Source organism: Gambusia affinis, linkage group LG01 (assembly GCF_019740435.1).
Source record: "Gambusia affinis linkage group LG01, SWU_Gaff_1.0, whole genome shotgun sequence".
NCBI classification, from domain to species: domain Eukaryota; kingdom Metazoa; phylum Chordata; class Actinopteri; order Cyprinodontiformes; family Poeciliidae; genus Gambusia; species Gambusia affinis.
Window position 1 is genome coordinate 35,327,606 of NC_057868.1, and position 18,092 is coordinate 35,345,697.

General features: G+C 35.3%; 1 protein-coding gene across 2 annotated transcripts; it reads right to left on the bottom strand.

Moving 5' to 3' along the window:
* Positions 1 to 384: 384 nt before the first annotated feature.
* plp2b (proteolipid protein 2b) lies at positions 385 to 16,561 on the bottom strand. 2 transcript variants are annotated; one of them, XM_044113735.1, is made up of 5 exons: positions 16,149 to 16,561; positions 6,017 to 6,172; positions 5,826 to 5,924; positions 3,454 to 3,547; positions 385 to 2,947 (listed from the first exon to the last, which is right to left on the bottom strand). In XM_044113735.1, the coding sequence occupies exons 1-5, from the start codon at positions 16,245 to 16,247 to the stop codon at positions 2,934 to 2,936; spliced, it is 462 nt and encodes a 153-aa protein (XP_043969670.1). In that variant the 5' UTR covers positions 16,248 to 16,561; the 3' UTR covers positions 385 to 2,933. The 2 variants fall into 2 exon arrangements, with proteins under 2 accessions (XP_043969670.1, XP_043969678.1); XM_044113743.1 differs by lacking the exon at positions 16,149 to 16,561 and adding an exon at positions 8,630 to 8,849.
* Positions 16,562 to 18,092: the final 1,531 nt, after the last annotated feature.

Genomic DNA, 18,092 nt, shown 5'->3' on the forward strand with positions numbered 1-18,092 from the left:
AACAAATCAGTTTCCTTAAATAAAAAATGCATAAAACGTTTAACCAAAGGTCTGGTGAATTCTTTATTAAAACATGTTTGTTTGTTTTTTTCATTGAATGGGTAGAAAATCCAGAAATATTATTCAAGTAAGAGTAGAAATATTTCATAATAAAATTAATCAAAAGTACAGAGTAGCAAAAGTGCTCCTAAAAGTAAATTAAAAAAATACGTTGCTAAAGTAGATGTAACAGAGTAAATGTAGATAGTTACCACTAACTCTGGTGATTTTGCGTGTTTAAGTGTCACACATTTGATAATCAGTTACTGACTGGCTCCATCTAGCGGCAAAAAGAAGAACAACAACTTAAAATCCAAATGAAAGAAACTCGGGACAAGATAGAAATGCTGATACTCTTTGTTGTAATGACGGTTTATTTCTCAAAGCAAACAATAATCTGAATATAAAGAGACAAACTGCACATTGTTAAAAAAAAAACATTAGAATGACAAGATTTTCCTCCAACAACAAATGTCTAATCTTGTTTCTTTTTAGAACAGGGACACTACCAAAAAAATCTCAAGAGAAAGATGGCTTTCAATCTTTAAAAAATGTGTTACAGATGTATGAAAAAATCATAACCTGAGCAAGAATAAAAAGATAAGTGAAAGTGAGGGAGGACAACATAATCTGTGTGGTATCGACCATCTGAGGATGAGTCAATATCGAATATACAAAAACCAGAAATATGTTCTCAAAACCAAACTAAAAGAGCAGTATTAACAAATAACCACAGAACCCATCAATTGTTTAAGACTCAGAAATCAAAAAAGTGAAAAAGGATGGAAGTACAACATGAAATGAAACTGAAAATTGATTAGCTGTTTTCAAAGATTTAGTTAAAAGGTTATGAGTCGTCAATGTCCTCCTTGCAGTAAATAACTTCCAGATTATTCACTTTGATAAAACAGAGATTGGAAGATGAATAATTGTAGGGATAATGTTTTAAATTGTGTTCTGAGTAATGTAGCATCAGATATGGAGGTTGCTGTAAAAACTGGAATTCCAACTTTGTTTTTATTGCTTCTGTTTGCTTCATACAAATAAAAATGTTGGAAAATTTCCAGCGTTCCAGTCCTGTAAGGTTAAGTTGTGTATATTGAGGCAACAGCGCCCTCTAGAGTGACAATATCGCAAGTTTTAATCAGTAGCATTCTTCCCTTTGAGTCCGTTTGGCCTTTTTATGATTAATTGTCTGGAGTCAATGCTTTTTTGGTGTTTGATTGTGTGCCAAATAATAATACTTTTATCTACAAATCATATGTTGCTGATAGCCAATTAAGCATGTCAAAAATAAGCGATAAATCAATTAATCACGAGTTTGATCATTTCTATTTGCATGATTGTTTTTTTGTCTCTCTTTCTGCCAAAAAGTGGATGAAAAAAGCCTCCAGCATGGTTTACTGGTCTAAATAGCCCCTTATTTCAATGATAATTTCCTTTACAGAAACTTCAGTATCAAAAATGGTTGTGGCAGTACCAAAATGTGGCAAAAAAGTTAAAACAAAATGCTTTAGAGAAGCAAGAGATTATAAGCTAAACAGTATCAGTGCCAAACCAAAGTCAGGTTTTCCATCACCACTGTACTGTTAGCCGCTAATAGCTATGCGCCTTCTCACTCTCCTAATGTCCGAATAAATGACATTAAAAAGGGTAATTTTCTTTTAAATAGGTTCTTGCATCTCTGATTTATTAACGCCACAGCGATATTGAAGTAGCTCTTTGTTTGTTCATTTAAGAGAGTTTAAGCGTTAGCTAGTAGCGCTTAGCATGGTGCGTTTACGTGAAAAGACTGTTTCTCCAATCGGCCACAATAGCTTGACCCAAATCCATGAAATATGAGCATCTTCGCAGCCAAAACAAAATCTTACCAGGAGTTTTTGGTCTACTTTCTAATTAACTTTTTAGGAAGAAATGCGAGCTTGTTTTAAGTCAATAGCTTAATATTTATGAAGAAGAACTAGTTCTTTTTCAGATTATTTCACTTATAGCAAGACATTTTTCCGATGTTGTAAGTGTAATGATCTGCCAAAGGAAGTAGTGCTTTTTCATCGGTATTAATTAATTACTAAACAAGCTCCTATTTCTTGCTGAAAATCTATCGTCAGTTATTTTTGTCTTATTTAAAATGTTCTAGGATTTTTCTTCTAGAAACTAGACCAAAAATATTTGTAAAGATTTTCTGTTTTTGCTGTGTTTATTGAGAAGAAAGTTTATTTACAGAAAATAAAAAAATAAAAAAATTTGCAGCTAGCCAATATGAACCGTTGAGCCTTTAGCTTAGTTCAAATTTGATCTAAGTGAAAATACCAGGAGAGTCAATTGATGTTGGTGACATATTTATTGCTCATGACCTCTTAAAACTCTCATAAAAAACAGAGACTGTGCATTATAAGATTTAACTGAGAACAATTTAACAAAAAACAAATATTGGCAGCAATGACAAGACGAATATTATTTAGTTTTTAAATAACTCCAAATGTGTCAGTTACTACTTTAGTCCAAATAACACGATTAATATTTCCTACAGCAGTCTGTTGACAGTAGAGAAAAGTATTAGAAAAGCTATTTGAAGAGACCAAACAGTTTTTTGTTACCTTATTAATACCAGGTTTCCCTGTTTAGTCGATGGTCTGTCTTGGTCGGAACAAAAACTTGGGGTTTTTTCCCACCTCAGCACACATGCAGACACAGATGTACAGTACAGTGCCTCTGACTTTGGTTCTGTGGTATTCCTCTCAGGCACGGCTCTAAAATACTTCTCATTTGTTCACACCGTACAGCTGCAATGATTAAAACTGTGACCTGGTCATTTTACTGTCCATCTCCCCTCAATGAGCCGCTCTTCTCTGTTTTTGTATTCCTGCAGCGTCGATGACAGATGTGCGGACTGTTTAAGCTGTGCTACCTGGAAATTAATTTAGAAAAGTGTATCAGGAAAGTAAGTATGTTTTATATAATCAACAGGAAAAATATAAATACGGCATGAGATTCACTGCAAAAACACAAAATATTACCAAATATGTTTGGTCTAGCTTGTAGACCAAATATAGTGTTATACTTGAAATCAGACAAAACTAACTTCCAAGTAACTTTTCAGCAAATTATAGAAGCTTCTTTTAAGTAAATAATACCTTAAAATTTGGAAAAGAAGTACCGGTTCCATTAGTAGAAGTTTTTTTTTTTTCCAGTCATTGGAAAAATGTCTTATATAAATGATAAAATCTACGAATGGAACTGGAACTTTTTATCAATATTAAACGATTATTGACTTAAAACAAGGTCTTATATCATATAACTTTAAGTTTAAGTGATTTCTAGATAAAAATATTTGGTAAAAGTTTGTGTTTTTGCAGTGTTTGTGTGACAGGGGAGATTTTGGATGCATTGGTGAATAAACACTTGTGTTCCTACCAGAACCTCCAGTTTGCGACCTGGCGCTCTGGATTTGCAGGTAGATGGTGTACGTGTCATATGCAAACAGGAGACCAGCGAGCAAGCCGAACACCTGAGAAATACAGCAAAACAAGAACTTTATTAACATTAAAACAAAAGCTTTGAGTCTTGGGTTGTTTTGGAGTCTTGTTGATTTACTTGTTATCTGTATTTGGTTTTATTATTTTTTTAATTAGATCAGCCCTGTTTCCTTTGAACTTTAGTTCAGTCCGTTCAGTTAGTTTAGTTTGTAAAAATCACATTAAGATTAATGGCAAACTGTTTTTTAAAATTATTTACATCCCTTTCTCCTGTTACTTCTCTGTTCATGTGAGACTGCAAAATAAACACCATCAGACATTTTCAGACAAAAAACTAACTTCCCTTTAGGTTCATAGAAAGAGCCACTACGTGTTCAATATTTTATAATTAACATAAACAAACATTGTTGTTATTTTTCAGAAGAAAGATTCCAGCAATGATGATTCTTTTTTTCTATTTTATGCCCAAAAGAAAAGATGCTTTCCACAATTGCTTTAATTTATTTTTATTGTCACATTGTACACATGCTAAGCTGCAGGTTAGGTGTTCTGTCGCAACCTGATCGGATGCAGATGGTTGTAACGTCGTGTTGCAACCCAGCCAGGGACCCCTAGCACAGAGGAAGGATGTGGGTAAGAAAAGGGAAGCTCGCTTTATTTTGAAATCCAACAGCAATAATATCTGAGTACATTGGAAATTAGCAGTACTGCTACAACGCTCATTTTAGACTAAAAACATTTGAGGCATGTTATTCCTTGTTGCTCCTGTAAAATCTTGTCCTCTGCCCTTTAGGTTTAAAGTATCTTTTGTGAATATTTTTTTTGCCTGTTGTACGCAGTGAGAAAGAACAAGCCGATACAAGGTTTAGAATTTTGACTTTTTTCTACTTCTGTGCTTTTCCACACCTTTCCCGCTATACCAGGGGCATCAAACATGTGGCTCGGGGTCCATTAGCAACCCTTAGAATAATTTTGTGTGGCCCCCTGACCACAAATGATGTATTTTTAAAATCATTTTTGAAGAGGAAGGTTTTCATTTACTAATTTAAATATCTTCTTAAATGGAAACAGTTGGGTACGGAAAGTATTTTCTTTCATTAGCCGTGCTTTTTTGCCTTCATTTTAATATCAATGTATGTACGGTCACAAACACTCGGTGACTATTTACTGAAAAACAGACTGATTTAACTAAACATGGCCGGGGTTTTGAACAAAGAACCAACAAAAACATTTAATCCATTCAACGCCTTTCCGATGTAACAGAAAACATCTGAGGCCCCTTTTGGTAAATACTATAATTTCTTCTTTTCCATTTTGTTTCAGCAAATTAATGACTATTTGGTTTATTGTTTGGCAGCTAAAATAAAGAGAAAGTAATTCACAATAAAATTATTTTATGACTTTTATTCCAGGGAGAAGAAAAAGTCCCACGTTTGGCATATGGTTCACAATGTTTTGACTATATGCCATGATCTGCACTCTACTCTTCAAGATGTGCAAACAAAGGTCATGACAATTAACTTAAACTAACAAAATAACAAAAATAAACTGAAATAAATAAAAACAGTAATTAATAGCAAAAAACTGTAACTAAATGGAACTATATTGTGTTTATAAAACTAAAACTTGCTGAAATTATAGATATTACATCCTTCACTTTCTTGTTAAATGAATCCATTTATTAGCCTTTCGAACTGATATGAAATTAATTTATTTTTTTCCTCCAGTCAAGCAGCTTACATCAGCTGTTGGCAAATTATAATTCAACGTTTATGCTAGTCCGCAAAATGGCGACAACAAAAGTAGGGAGAAAACAACAGTGAATCTGCAATAATTGGTAATATTTTTTGAAAATGGTGTCTTGTGTTGAGCATTCATTACATGATCACAATGCAATACTTTGACCTATTGTAATTCTACACCTAAAAATTGACCAAAATATGAAAAAACAACAACTAACTAATAGAAACTAGCAAACGGATGCTTAAAACTAACTGAATTAGACCAACAAAAAGTTACAACGAAACTATAATGAGAAACCCAAAGCCATCATCACCCTTGTGATAACATTCAGTTTACCACACTCTGATAAAACCTTTCAAAGTGAAGCTGTTTGAAAACAACTAAAGCTGTCTTTGAAGTTGAAGAGGAAGGAAATGTGAGACGTGATCAGACTCTCGGAATTAGTGAATTGTGACAGATAGCTGCAGTGTCATAGTAAACAGATATCTCCTTAGAAACAAGTCGCATGGTAAACTGTGAAACCCAGAATCGGGAGTTTCAGAGCAGACGTGAGACGAGCGAACTGACCCCGCCTGCGATGAGCGCTCCGTCCCCGGCTCCTCTGATGACGCAGATGAGCGACGTGATGAGGTAAACTAGAGTGCCAGTAAATGCACGGATAAAGTCCTGCAGGATAAAAAATAAAAAATCAGAACATAATGCATTGAGTGTTGTGCCGCAGAATTGCTTTAAAATGCGTTTGCTCATGAAGAACTTACACTCCAGACCCAGCTGACGGCTGTAAACTGCTTGTCCAGGTCCATCATGAAGACACAGAAGAACACGATAGCAAAGCACATCTCGCAGATGGCAACAGCAGTGTAGCCGCCATACCAGGACGAAGCATAGCAGATAAGGATTATAAAACTGATAACCTGTGAAAACAAGAAAGCAAGCAAAAAAAAAGAAAGATCCTTAGTGAGACAGTGATTTAAAATTTAACCTTCTTCAAGCATTTGCAACAAGCAGACAGATTTACAGTAACGGGTCGTTCCCTCAGCAATTTTCCGTTATGTAAAAAAAAATAAATAAATCTGCCTGCATTCTTCTCAGATCAGCAAAATGCTGCCAGTGCACACAAATCATAAAGTCAAACAGCCTGCAGCTCATTATAGGCCTGTTTTCAATAGTGTGGCTCCCAATGTGAGGGCAAATGCAATCACACATCCAAACAAATTCCATCAAGAATCTGCTGCATAAAATCTAAAAGACGACCTGTAATCGCTGCGACATGAAACATTTTGTGCAAATACATGTATCAACCTTTAAAAAGAAAGAAACATATGGGTACATCTGACTGCACTTTAAAAAAAAACAATATCTTATCAGGTATTTTTGCTCTAGTTTCAACTGAAAATGTTAGTACACTTCAAATAAAAGAAAGGTAATTTACAAGTAACTTTTCAACAAGATAGGATCTTATTTTAAATCAATAATTCCTTAATGTTGATATAAAAAAAAAAGTACTCCTCCCATTGGCAGATTAAATTTCACTTGGAGATAATCTGCCAGTTGAACTACTACTTTTTCCATCAATATTAAGAAAATAAGGAATTATTAGCGCAAGACCAGCTCATATATCTTGTTGAAAAGTTACCTGTAAGTTAGTTTTATTTTTTTCTACTGTGCTAAAATATTTGCACAAAAAAATCTACCTAAAATACTTGGTTGATTTTGTGTTTTTGCACTGTGAACTTGAAGACGTCATGTCATATCTGAAGGTTAAAAGTCAGTTTCTTCTCCTTTCAGAAGGTGTTGAGTTAGGACAGCTGTTGTGAAAATATTCAAACAAATTTAAATGCATTTTGTTAGAAATGAAGGTATTTTTTTTTACTAGTGCGAGATTAAGATCCATGAACAAAATGGCTGCTGTCCTGATAGACTCATGAGACGGAGAAGAAAAATGTGCACAAGCTGCCTCCGATCTCATTTTGTGATATAGTTCACTACTTGGCGAACAGGAAGAGTGTTTGCATCATGGAGGAGCTTCGCCTGAAATCTATGGACATATTCAATCAATGTTTTAACGGATTTGTAAAGGACGTACGAGCTCTTTAATAACAAGGTTCCGGTTCTGGCAGAGTAAGTACACATAGGCTACATGTCCGTCTTAGCTAGCATATAAGCATTAGCTGAGCTAATTTAGCTAGTTCGGCAGTAAGTGCTACAGTAAATACCCCGGTAGAAGTGATCTTTATTTTACTATTACACAGAGGTGGGTATAGTACTCAAAAATTGTAATCGAGTAATAGTTGTAATACTTATATTAGTTGTGCGGCAAACTAATGGTGTTGTAGAGGGCCGCACTGGGTTAACGCCGTGACTTTCTTTCTGTCCGACGCGTGCTTCAATACACTCCAGGTCGCTTCAGGTGGTTGCAATCATCAATTTATTCCACTTTGACAGCTATGCTTAGACTTTACAAGTACTGACACATACTGACCAGGCTAAACCAAACAATGGCGCCAACAATAAGCGACATTATAGCACGGTCAACAGAAATTACGACCAACACCGACGCACCCGCTTCCTCATGCATACTAAACCAGCGCGCCAGTTTGGCTCCCATTCATCCCTTAGTGACAGTCACGCCCACATTGACACACCCACCACCCAAATGTCAAACCGTGAGCTCCTGCCACATCAGTAATTGCTAATTTTAATCATATGGCTCTTACATATATAGTTCATAAATTAGGAACGAAGCGAGAGCTGTAGCTTGAGGGCTGTTTATTGTTGTCATAGCAACTGGCTGCTAAGATGGCTGTCAGTTACAAAGTTCACGGAGGTGCGACGGTACATGAGAACTAAGTATTGCCAAAAAACGGGTGGATGTTTTTTTTTCTAAGTATTTCGATTGTTTTTAGAAGCAGACCCAAATGGAAGTATAAAAACATACCAAATGTAAATGTAAACTCATGTTATCGAAGGATCAGTAAGTAGAGATAATGCCATCCAGAGGTAAAATTGCAGATTACAACAGTAAAATGTCTTCAGCCCTCCAGCTATGACTAAAAGCTTGTCTTATACATCAGGTTTTATTCTGAGGCACAGACAGCTTAGCCGACAGTGTCAAATCCCTGCAGTCTTCATGATACAGGCATGACCGAAGTGAGCAGACACCAGGCTCACATCTGTCACTACTACCTCACATGCCGCCCACAGGCAGCCAGCCAGCAACTCAGAGGCATCAGAAGTTCATGTGTTTCAGGGACTGGCACAGACTGCCTCTGTAGGGCAGCGAAGAGGCAGAGGCCAAACCATAACGCACAAAAGGAGCTCTATTCAGGACAGAACTGGCTGAAGAGGCCGTCATACAGAAAAACACCCACCATACCACACAGAGGACTCCCCGAGAACAAAACCAGCCTCTGAGTTGTTGACACCTTCATGTTGAGCTGCACAGGCTGGGATCTGTCCGCAGGATCTCAGCTGGAGTACACTGGCATCAGTGTAATAATGAGCTGCTCGTTTTAAACTGACTACAGGGAAATTATTGCAAACTTTTGGCTAATTATAGTGAGGCGCAACACGAGCCCCAAGAGCTCAGCCCATGCATGGTGCAGATACTAACCAAACAGCAACAGTTGCTATGGAAGCCGCCTTTATTTTGAAGCACTCCCCCCCATGCACAATGAAAGTGGAAATAGTGAGAGTAAAATTATGAGAGAAGTTTTATTTCATCACTCTTTGAGAAAATTCTGATTTATTACACAAGTCTTATTTTCTAAATTCATAGAAATAAAACTAAACAGGCACCTTAAATTACATGTATTGTTATATTTTAGAGCCAGAAAGTTAAAAATCTTGAAAGTATAAAAGATAAATGAATGTGAATTTGTTCTTGCTATTGATTTTCAAAGGGGATAAGTCATTGTTGAGCCACAAATGTCTCAAAACTTTTACTCTCTACTTTGTTTTCTTAATAATCAAGTTTATAATGGTAATGTGATGAATTGATGCTGTTGCAGTATTTTCAACTGCAGATAACTTTTATCAAGAAAAAGATTTTTGGATTTATAGACAGATGGAGCAGTAATTATTTTTTTAAATATATTTGAGCTGAATAATTGAAAGTGTGGCTGAAACGATTAATCAGATTAATCGTGGTCAATCGATTATTCAAATAATCGTTAACTAATTTAGTAATTGATTGTTAACTGGAGTACACAGACTCAAATGTCCTTTCCATTTGCAGAAAGGACAATATAGTCAGAGCAGTAATTAAGCCTAAATTTTACGAAAACACATAGATTTGCCTTTTAAAGTGTAAAAAAATATTTTTTTTACATGTAAATATGTTCTTCCCAGAATCCCAAAAGTGGCATATTCCTAGTTTGAAATTAACCAAAAAATTAATTAATAGAGTAAACTTGCACTGCATTTGTATTATCCTTTGCTTCAAATGATCAAACATTCACTAACTTCATTGCATTTTAGGCAATGAAATGTTCATTATTCTATTAATTTGTACTCTTTATATATTTATACGTTTGTATAATAAACACTTGAGTAGTTAAAATGCACTGAAAGTGCCAATTTAAGCAATTTAAATATTTAAAGTTTTGTTTTCAGCATTGCATGTTTATATCATTTTCACTTAGTATAGAATGGTTAAAAATGACAGAAAGTAAATAAATGTTTTTCTCAAACATTTTTTTCCAATTAATCATCAGAGTAATCAATATAATAAATAATTATTCGCCATCTTAAAGGAGAGTATTTTAGCTTTCCTTTCATGCATCGCCTCTGTATCATTATAATCATAAAACATGAACTAGTTTGACAGCTGTTTGGAAAAATATAAATACAGGCACATACCCATCAAAGTAACAATGCTGGTCAGAAAAGGAGCACAAATTAAATCTACGCCGACAAATTTTTTAGAATTTGGTATTTTAAGTTTTGTGAACAGTTATATGTAGATCAGGTTCACCATAGAGAATTTTTTAAATCTCTCTGTAGGGTACCGGTTTGTTGAGTAACCAAACTGCTCAGATCCTCATTTTATAACCTCAAATTTGAACTGGACAAGTTTCTGTTATCACTTTTCTCTTGGATGGACATTGTTTTATCACAATATCTGTGTGTTTTTCAGGCTTCGTTTTAGCTTTTGGAAATAAAAACAACTGTTATGAACTACAGTGTAAACAGAACTGGAAAAGACAGGCTTTGGAAATGAATATACCCTTTAACAGTGATGTTATTAACGGTAAGGTTGAGATCTGTCATTCCAGCTTATCTCTGCAGATTCAAACATGAGGAAAAATGTGCATTTCTTGCAGTGGGCGTGTGACTTGCACATTAACCAGCAAATGTAAACATGTTCCAACACAATCATGATGACTGTGAATGGTGGAGAAGTCATGCCATATGAAATAAACGATAATTAGAGCTTCACATTTCCCAGATTTATATCAGAATTCCCAGGAATTGATGCTACGAGGCCCATTTCCGTCCAAACTGAAACTCCCATAGTTAGCAGTAAAATATTCTCCTTCCTGTTTTTGTCCTGGGGGATTGAGGGAGCAGAAAATGTTTTCTAAACTATTTCAGAAATCCTGCCTGATGGAGGATTTCTCTGCCTGAAGTCATCCTTGATTGGAGCGGCAGCCGAAAAACGCTTCATGGATTCCTTGTTCCCAGGCCTAATCTTCACACCAGTCTGGAATTTCCATTACTACCTCATGAAAAAAAAAAAATGGAGGGAAACTTTTACAGTGGGTGGAGCTCAGAGAGGCCGTCTTTAAAATTAGCTTGTTCCATTTGGGGCAGCAGATCCTTTCTCCAGGGAGGCACAGACTGAGGGTTTTTCTTGCTTTCAAAAAACACAGTTTTACATCTACTTGGCTTTAGGTGCTAGCTAACAGTAGAAGTTATTTTCTACTGTAAATAACTTCAGTTCCCGAAAATGATTTTCTAGTAAACCAATATTACAATGGCCCAAGGCATATTCAGAGTTTACAGCTGCTGAATATTCTCCTAATGCACACAGCACAGTTTGTCCATCACACATGCTAATTTAATCTAGACTTAATTTGAAGCCATTTTAATTTTAAATTGTGTCTCAGATGGAAAAAATTATACAAGAAAATCTTAACATTTTGTAAATAAATGAGTGGATATTAGTCTTTTTCAATGATTGTTTGTGAACACAACAGTAAAGGTGACCTATAATGCTTCCTTGAACTGGTTAGAATAGATCTAAGGACAATACAAAGTTGACAACAAAACACTTTTCTTTTCCAGCATCGTATCGTACAGCGCACAAAGCGGTAGAACCAGCTGACCAAACATGCTGGAACTCAGATTAGGTTGCTAGGTAACATGGTTGGACTTGGGTTGGGTTGCTAGGTAATGGACACGGCTTCACTGCGGTTGCTAGGTGAGGGGCAGCGTCTGCTGATTTGTGACGTTACATTCAGAAGATTTTTCATTTTCCAGACTTAAAAAAAAACATTCATTTACTGATAAAAAAAAAAAAAACTGGGTGTATTTTTTTAGAAGCATTAATTTTTAGAAGCCCCTCTCTCGTAAAATACACCGTGTTCCAAATTATTATGCAAGTGATATTTTCTCATATTTTCTTAAATGGTCAATGTAAATGATGATCAGTATAATTTTCAAGTCATGAACTATTACAGTATAAATCAAATTTTACTGATCAAAGCTCCCCATGAGAACAGTATTTTATTTCAAAAATATAAACCTCAAAATGCACTGTTCCAAATTATTATGCAGAGCAGATTTTCTAAACATTTTATGGATTATAAAAAACTGCAAACGGTCATTCTGTGAATGTGCAGCATTAAGTGGTCAAATGTACTAAAATCAAAAACATCTTAACAGAGATACATGTTAACATTGATCCTTTTTTAGTATCGCCTGGTCAATTCTTGATCCATTGAACTTGTGAGTTTGTGGAAAGTTTCTGCTTGAATTTCTTTGCAGGATGTCAGAATACCTTCAGAGCTGCTGGTTTGATATGAACTGGGGCCGACCAGCTCTCTCCCCAAAATTTTGGTCCAAAAAAAAAACAAAAACGAATGACTCCACCACCTCCTTGCTGACGTCACAGCCGTGTTGGGACGTGGTGACCATCCACCACCAATCCACTGCTGAGTCCATCTGGACCATCCGGGGTTGCACAGCAGTCATCAGTGAAGAAGTCTGTTTGAAAATTAATCTTCATGTACGGCTGGGTCCACTGGGACCGTTTCTGCTTGTGAGCTCTAGTTAGTGATGGCCCAATAGTAAGTTCATGCACTGCAAGCCTCTGGAGGATCCTCCACCTTGAGGCTCCAGAGGCTTCAAATAACTGCTTGCTGCTTTGTAAGGGCATTTTAACTGCTGCTCTCTTAATCCGATTAATTTGTCTAACAGAAACTTTCCTCATTATGCCTTTATCTGTACAAACCCATCTTTGTTCTGAATCAGCCACAAATCTCTTCACAGTACAATGAAAACACTTCAGTTTTCATTAAATATCTAATGTTTTCATATCTTGTTATACGGCACTACACTATCTGATGATTTTCATCAGCAGAGAAATCCTTTCTCTTTCCCATATTGCTTGAAACCTGTGGCCTGCTTAATAATGCGGAACATCCTTCTTAAGTAGATTTCCTTTAATTGAGCTCACCAGACAAACTAATCAACCAGCTCTCTGAAATTAATTATAGAGATTCAAAGAGCCCTGATACACAATACCATCTATACATTTAATAGCACAACAAAAAATGTAATCTTTATGACACTTAAATCCCATTTGCATAATATTTGGAACACGCTGTAAGTAATAGAAAATCTACATCAAATAACAAGACATTGCTAATTAGGCTTTAAAATTTGGCCATAGCTTAACTACATTATTACTTTTCACATTTACACACGTTTCCTTTAAGTTGGCCACAGCTGTGAGGACTAACTACATAAAACTGTGTCAACAGTTGAATAACAAAAAAATAAATAATAATATCACAATTTGCTTAAAGAACAAGTAAAATGGAAGAACTATCGCTTCTGATCAGGTTTATCTTTTGGTAATACACCGATATTATTTGAGCACAACAAAACTTTATCGGAAACTGTAAAATCTAAATAATGAAGACCTCCTTCAATTTGAGATTCAGAATTCACAGATTTACTTGAACACAAATTGCTCTATGGAACGTGATTTTGAATTATTCCTGGATTTTTTAAAATATTCCAAAGAAAATGGAGCTTGGAAAGTGGAAATACCCTTTAATAACTGTGGCTGATACACTATTGACTGGCTTTAACAGAGCAGCTAATCAAGGAGTGACACAGCTTCTCCCTCAGATGGTTTCCACTGAGTGAATGAATGCATATTACAGTACATTTGATGTGCAAACTATTAAAATAGGATGTTTTTATAAGCACTTGGTAAGAAGGGAGTCTCAAGTATTCATGGGTGTAATTGTCCAGGGGAGGCTGTGACTCCTAACTCCCACGAATACAACAGCATAGAAAGACTGAGACTGAAGACGTTTGCAGTCATGACAGAGAAATATACTGTAAAAATAGAAACGTGAATCGCAGATAAGACTCCACCAAACCAGCAAGTGTGTTTAAATATATAAAGAAGTTACGGTAATCTCAACAACAGTAAATATAGAACCTACGCAAATAATGGAGGCCAAAGAGCCTCACACCATTATGAAATGCAAACAAACGCATTCATGCAACAAAAAAACAAAAAACCAGTGGTTAAGAACAGAAATAAAACAATGTTCCCTGACAGGAAGCGGCTGCATTTTGCCACCACTACAAATTTCTTTTCAGGTGTTGCTTGAGTTGTTCCATTCTCACTGTTGTGGTTACAAATCTGCAAGCCAACCAAAGCAAGATGTGCAAAGACATAATTTCCCTAAAGGGATGTGATGTGCATTGCATATTCCTGGTTCATATTTAAAGAAAAGAAGAAACATATGGAGTGGCATCAAGTATGTTAAGGTTTTATAAAATTACAGCAGTAATTTTATCTTGTTTATCCCAGTTTAGCATTAGTTTAATGAGTTGCTTCTGCACACTGCCAGTCAGCTGGATCAAAAGAGGAAGATAAACTTTTTCCTTGCCCAAATTTGGTCACACATTCACACCATTTCTGTATAAACGTCACTCTTATTAATGTGAAACTGTTTTAAAACTAGAGCTGGCTAAGAACAAGACGCCCAACAAATAACAAGCTAATCTGTTTCTCCATGAAAAGCTGACAGAAAAAAAATTTGATTCTGTAAAATAAGTGCAAAACTACTGCTGAACTTGTTTGCTCGAATGTAGTAACAGTCAACTGCTGCTGTTGGAACAATTATGGTTTTGTTTTAATCAATAAAAACAATTACATCGTTGTTTTATCCCATAATGAAAACCAGTACAATCACAGCCCACAGCATGATGGTGCCACCACCAGGACGACTATGTGCTCAGAGCTGACTTTCTCTTACACGAGAACTGCAAAAACTAAATTTAACAAAGTATTTGGTCCAGTTTTAAGTGCAAATATCGTAGTAAACTTGAAATAAGACCAAACTAGTAACTTCTCAGACAGATTTAGGAGCTTATTTTAAGTAAATAATTCCTTAATTATGGCTTATTAATGAAAAATTAAGTTCCTTTAAATCAAGGATAAAAGTTTAGAGTAGCTTTGAACAATAATAAATGGAAAATTAACCAACATATTTGATGCGTATTGATGATTTTTGACAAAAAGTGATGTTTGTTACTGATTTCTCAATTGGTGACTGTATGTGATGTTTAGCTGAAATGTGCTATACAAATAAACTTTATTAATTGATTAATATTGATTAAAAGTACTAGTTCTACTGGAAGATTATTTCACTTATACCTTGGAAAAACCGCCTTCTTATCAGCTATAATCAGCTGCTACTGTTTAATTAATATTAAGAAATTATTGACTCCAAACAAGCTCCGATATCCGATATCCGTTATTTGTAAGTTAGTTTTGTTTTATTTTTAGTGTACTAAGATATTTCCTGTAGAAACTAAACCAAAGATAATTGATGCAAGATCAAAGGGGTGTGAATACCTTTGCAAAGCACTTAATTAAACAACAAAAACAACATTTTATTTTACGAATTATTCTTCAGTTTTTGGTTAAAGTATTTTTACTTGAAATAACTCTAAACTAACTTGAAGTAACTTTTCAGCAAAATCTAGGAGCTTGTTTTGAGTCAATAAATCTTTAAAATTTATTTTAAAAGTACTAGTTCCAGATTACCATGGAAAATGTCTTGTTACATGTGAAATAATATGACAGTTGAACCAATACGTTTCCATCAATATTAAGGAGTTATTGACTCAAATGGAGCTCCTACATTTTACCAGTCTGCTAAGACATTTACGGAATAAACTAAACCAAAACTGCTTCATAAGAAATTGTGTTTTTGCAGTGTACCGTTCCAACATTATGCTATCATTTGACCCTTTGAAAAATCTGAATTAATGAGCTACAATAACATTTAATTTCCCTTTGGGGTTAATAAAGTATTTTTTAATTGAATTGAATTTTTCTTGAGGCCTCAGCATTTAGCTCTTTAGTGTCAAATGTGCCTGTGACAGGTGGAAACCCTCCGTTTCCGTCCCTCAACCTTCAGCTCCCCCACAAACCACATGCATTCCTAAACCCTTACTGCCCTCATTCACACCGATATGATCTGCTTCTCCTTCAGCCTGGAAATCAGAACCAACATTAACTCCTAATAACCCATTAAATATTAATTGGTTGCATCAGCCACACGTGAGTTGTAAAAACGCACCACAGCCAGCTTTATGAGCTTAAGAGTCACTTTGTTTCCACTGTAAACTCACAATTTCTGCAGCGAGGATGGTGCCTTTCTGGGTCCGCACGTAACTTTTCAGCCTCTCCACGACGCCCACAGAGGCAGTCTCGGTAGTATCAGCAGCCATCCCGGGAGAAAAAGTAACGTAGAGGCCTTGAAGTAGTTTCTCTTTAGTAAAAGAGCGAGTTTGGATGAGCAAAAGTTTTCCTAATGTGAGATACTTCAGGAAAGAAGCAGTTCCCCAGTGTGGTTGAGTGCAGCTTTAGTTGAAGCAGGTGGAGAGAAGAAAGGAGTCCGATCAAAAACGTCTCTGAGAAATAAACTGCTGCTGTTAGAGCAGGGCGGGGCCAGCGGACTGTTAGCAGGGGCGTTGGCGTTTCCCCTGTGTATGGAGCGCCGCTCAGGGCAACATGCTACCACTTTGTGTTAGAGCCAGATTATGCAGTGTGGGGACATGGGAGAAAAAAAAAATTTTAAACTGTGGCCACAGGTTGTTTTTTTTTTTCTTATGTCACCAGATGTGATTAGTACTGAAGAAGATATTTAAAATTTATAATTCTGACCTGTTTTTTCTCACAATTTTTACTTTTTTCCCCTCAAAGTAGTTTTTTTTTCTCAAAATTTCAAAATTATGATTTTTTTTTCAGAGTTGTATTTTTTTTCTGCAAAATTTACCTTAATCTCAGAAGTCTTTTCTTTTCAACATTTTTACTTTTTTAAAATCAGAATTCTGGCTTTAGTCTCAGAATTCCTTTTTCTCAAAGTTATATTTTTCTTAGAATTCTGACATTTTTATTAGAATTTTGACTTTTTTGTCAGAATTCTCACTTTTTCTCAAAATTTTTAATTTTTTTTCAGAATTAGGACATTTTCTCAGAATTCTGTCTTTAATCTCAGAATTTCTTTCTTCTCAAAATTATTTTTTTCCCCTTCTGAATTCTGACTTTATCCTTCCAAGACTAAATGTCTCAGGTAAGAATTCTGAGTTTAAAATCAAATTCGCAGAAAAAGGAAAAAATTTGTGATAATGTCTTGACAAAAGTCAACACATCAACACGCAATTCATGACAAATTTTGCAATGCTGTGTGAGCTCTAATAGAGCTCTGCACATCATCAGAAATTGTTTTGAACAAATACACAAAAGGCGTCTGTCAGGAACTTCCCCTTTTTAAAACAGCATAAGCAAGAATAAAACCAGAAAACAGAAAGTGTGTTTCGTTTCAGTGCAATTCAAATCAGCGTTTAGGTGCAGAAATGCTTGGCTGGTTCAGGTATGTTTATTTTCAATAAGAGGAAATTTCTCTGCTGGAGGCAAAAAAGACTGAGCTGATTTTTAATTCATTCATTTTTATCCGTTTGTGAGTGTAGTTCATTGGTAAAAGCATGAAATCCACAGCATTTAAACTGGTCAAAACTGTGTGAATTTATCTAGATTGATGACAGCTGTGTTGAAAAAAACAAACATGTGATCTAACTAAAACAAACGTTTGTAGAAAGAAGTCTTTAACATAAGTTAATCTGGTGCACTTTTGGTTAAAATATCTTTGTGCTTCATCCAATAAAGTTAGGTAGAGATTGTACTTAAGTAAGAGTAGTGATACTTCATAGTCAAGTAAAAGGAAAAGGTAGCAAAATAACTCACAAAAGTACAATTTCTCCAAAAAGTTACTCGATAAATGTGACAGAGTAAATGTAATTAACTACTACTTACATCAATTAAAGAAAAGATAAAAAAAAAAAAAGGAAAAAAAATTACATGTCCAGTTTGGATTTTATCAGCTTTACAAATGTGCTCAAAACTTTGTTAATATTCCGCTGAAGTCGAAAGAATTATAAGTTCACAACTGCGGAGTTTCCATTAAATTAGAAACGTCATTAAAATCACATGTGAATAAGTTTGTTCACTTGAAAAGTCCTCAAAAAAGATGCCACTCACGACCCTCCAACAACTTCCTGTCATCTTCTTCTTCG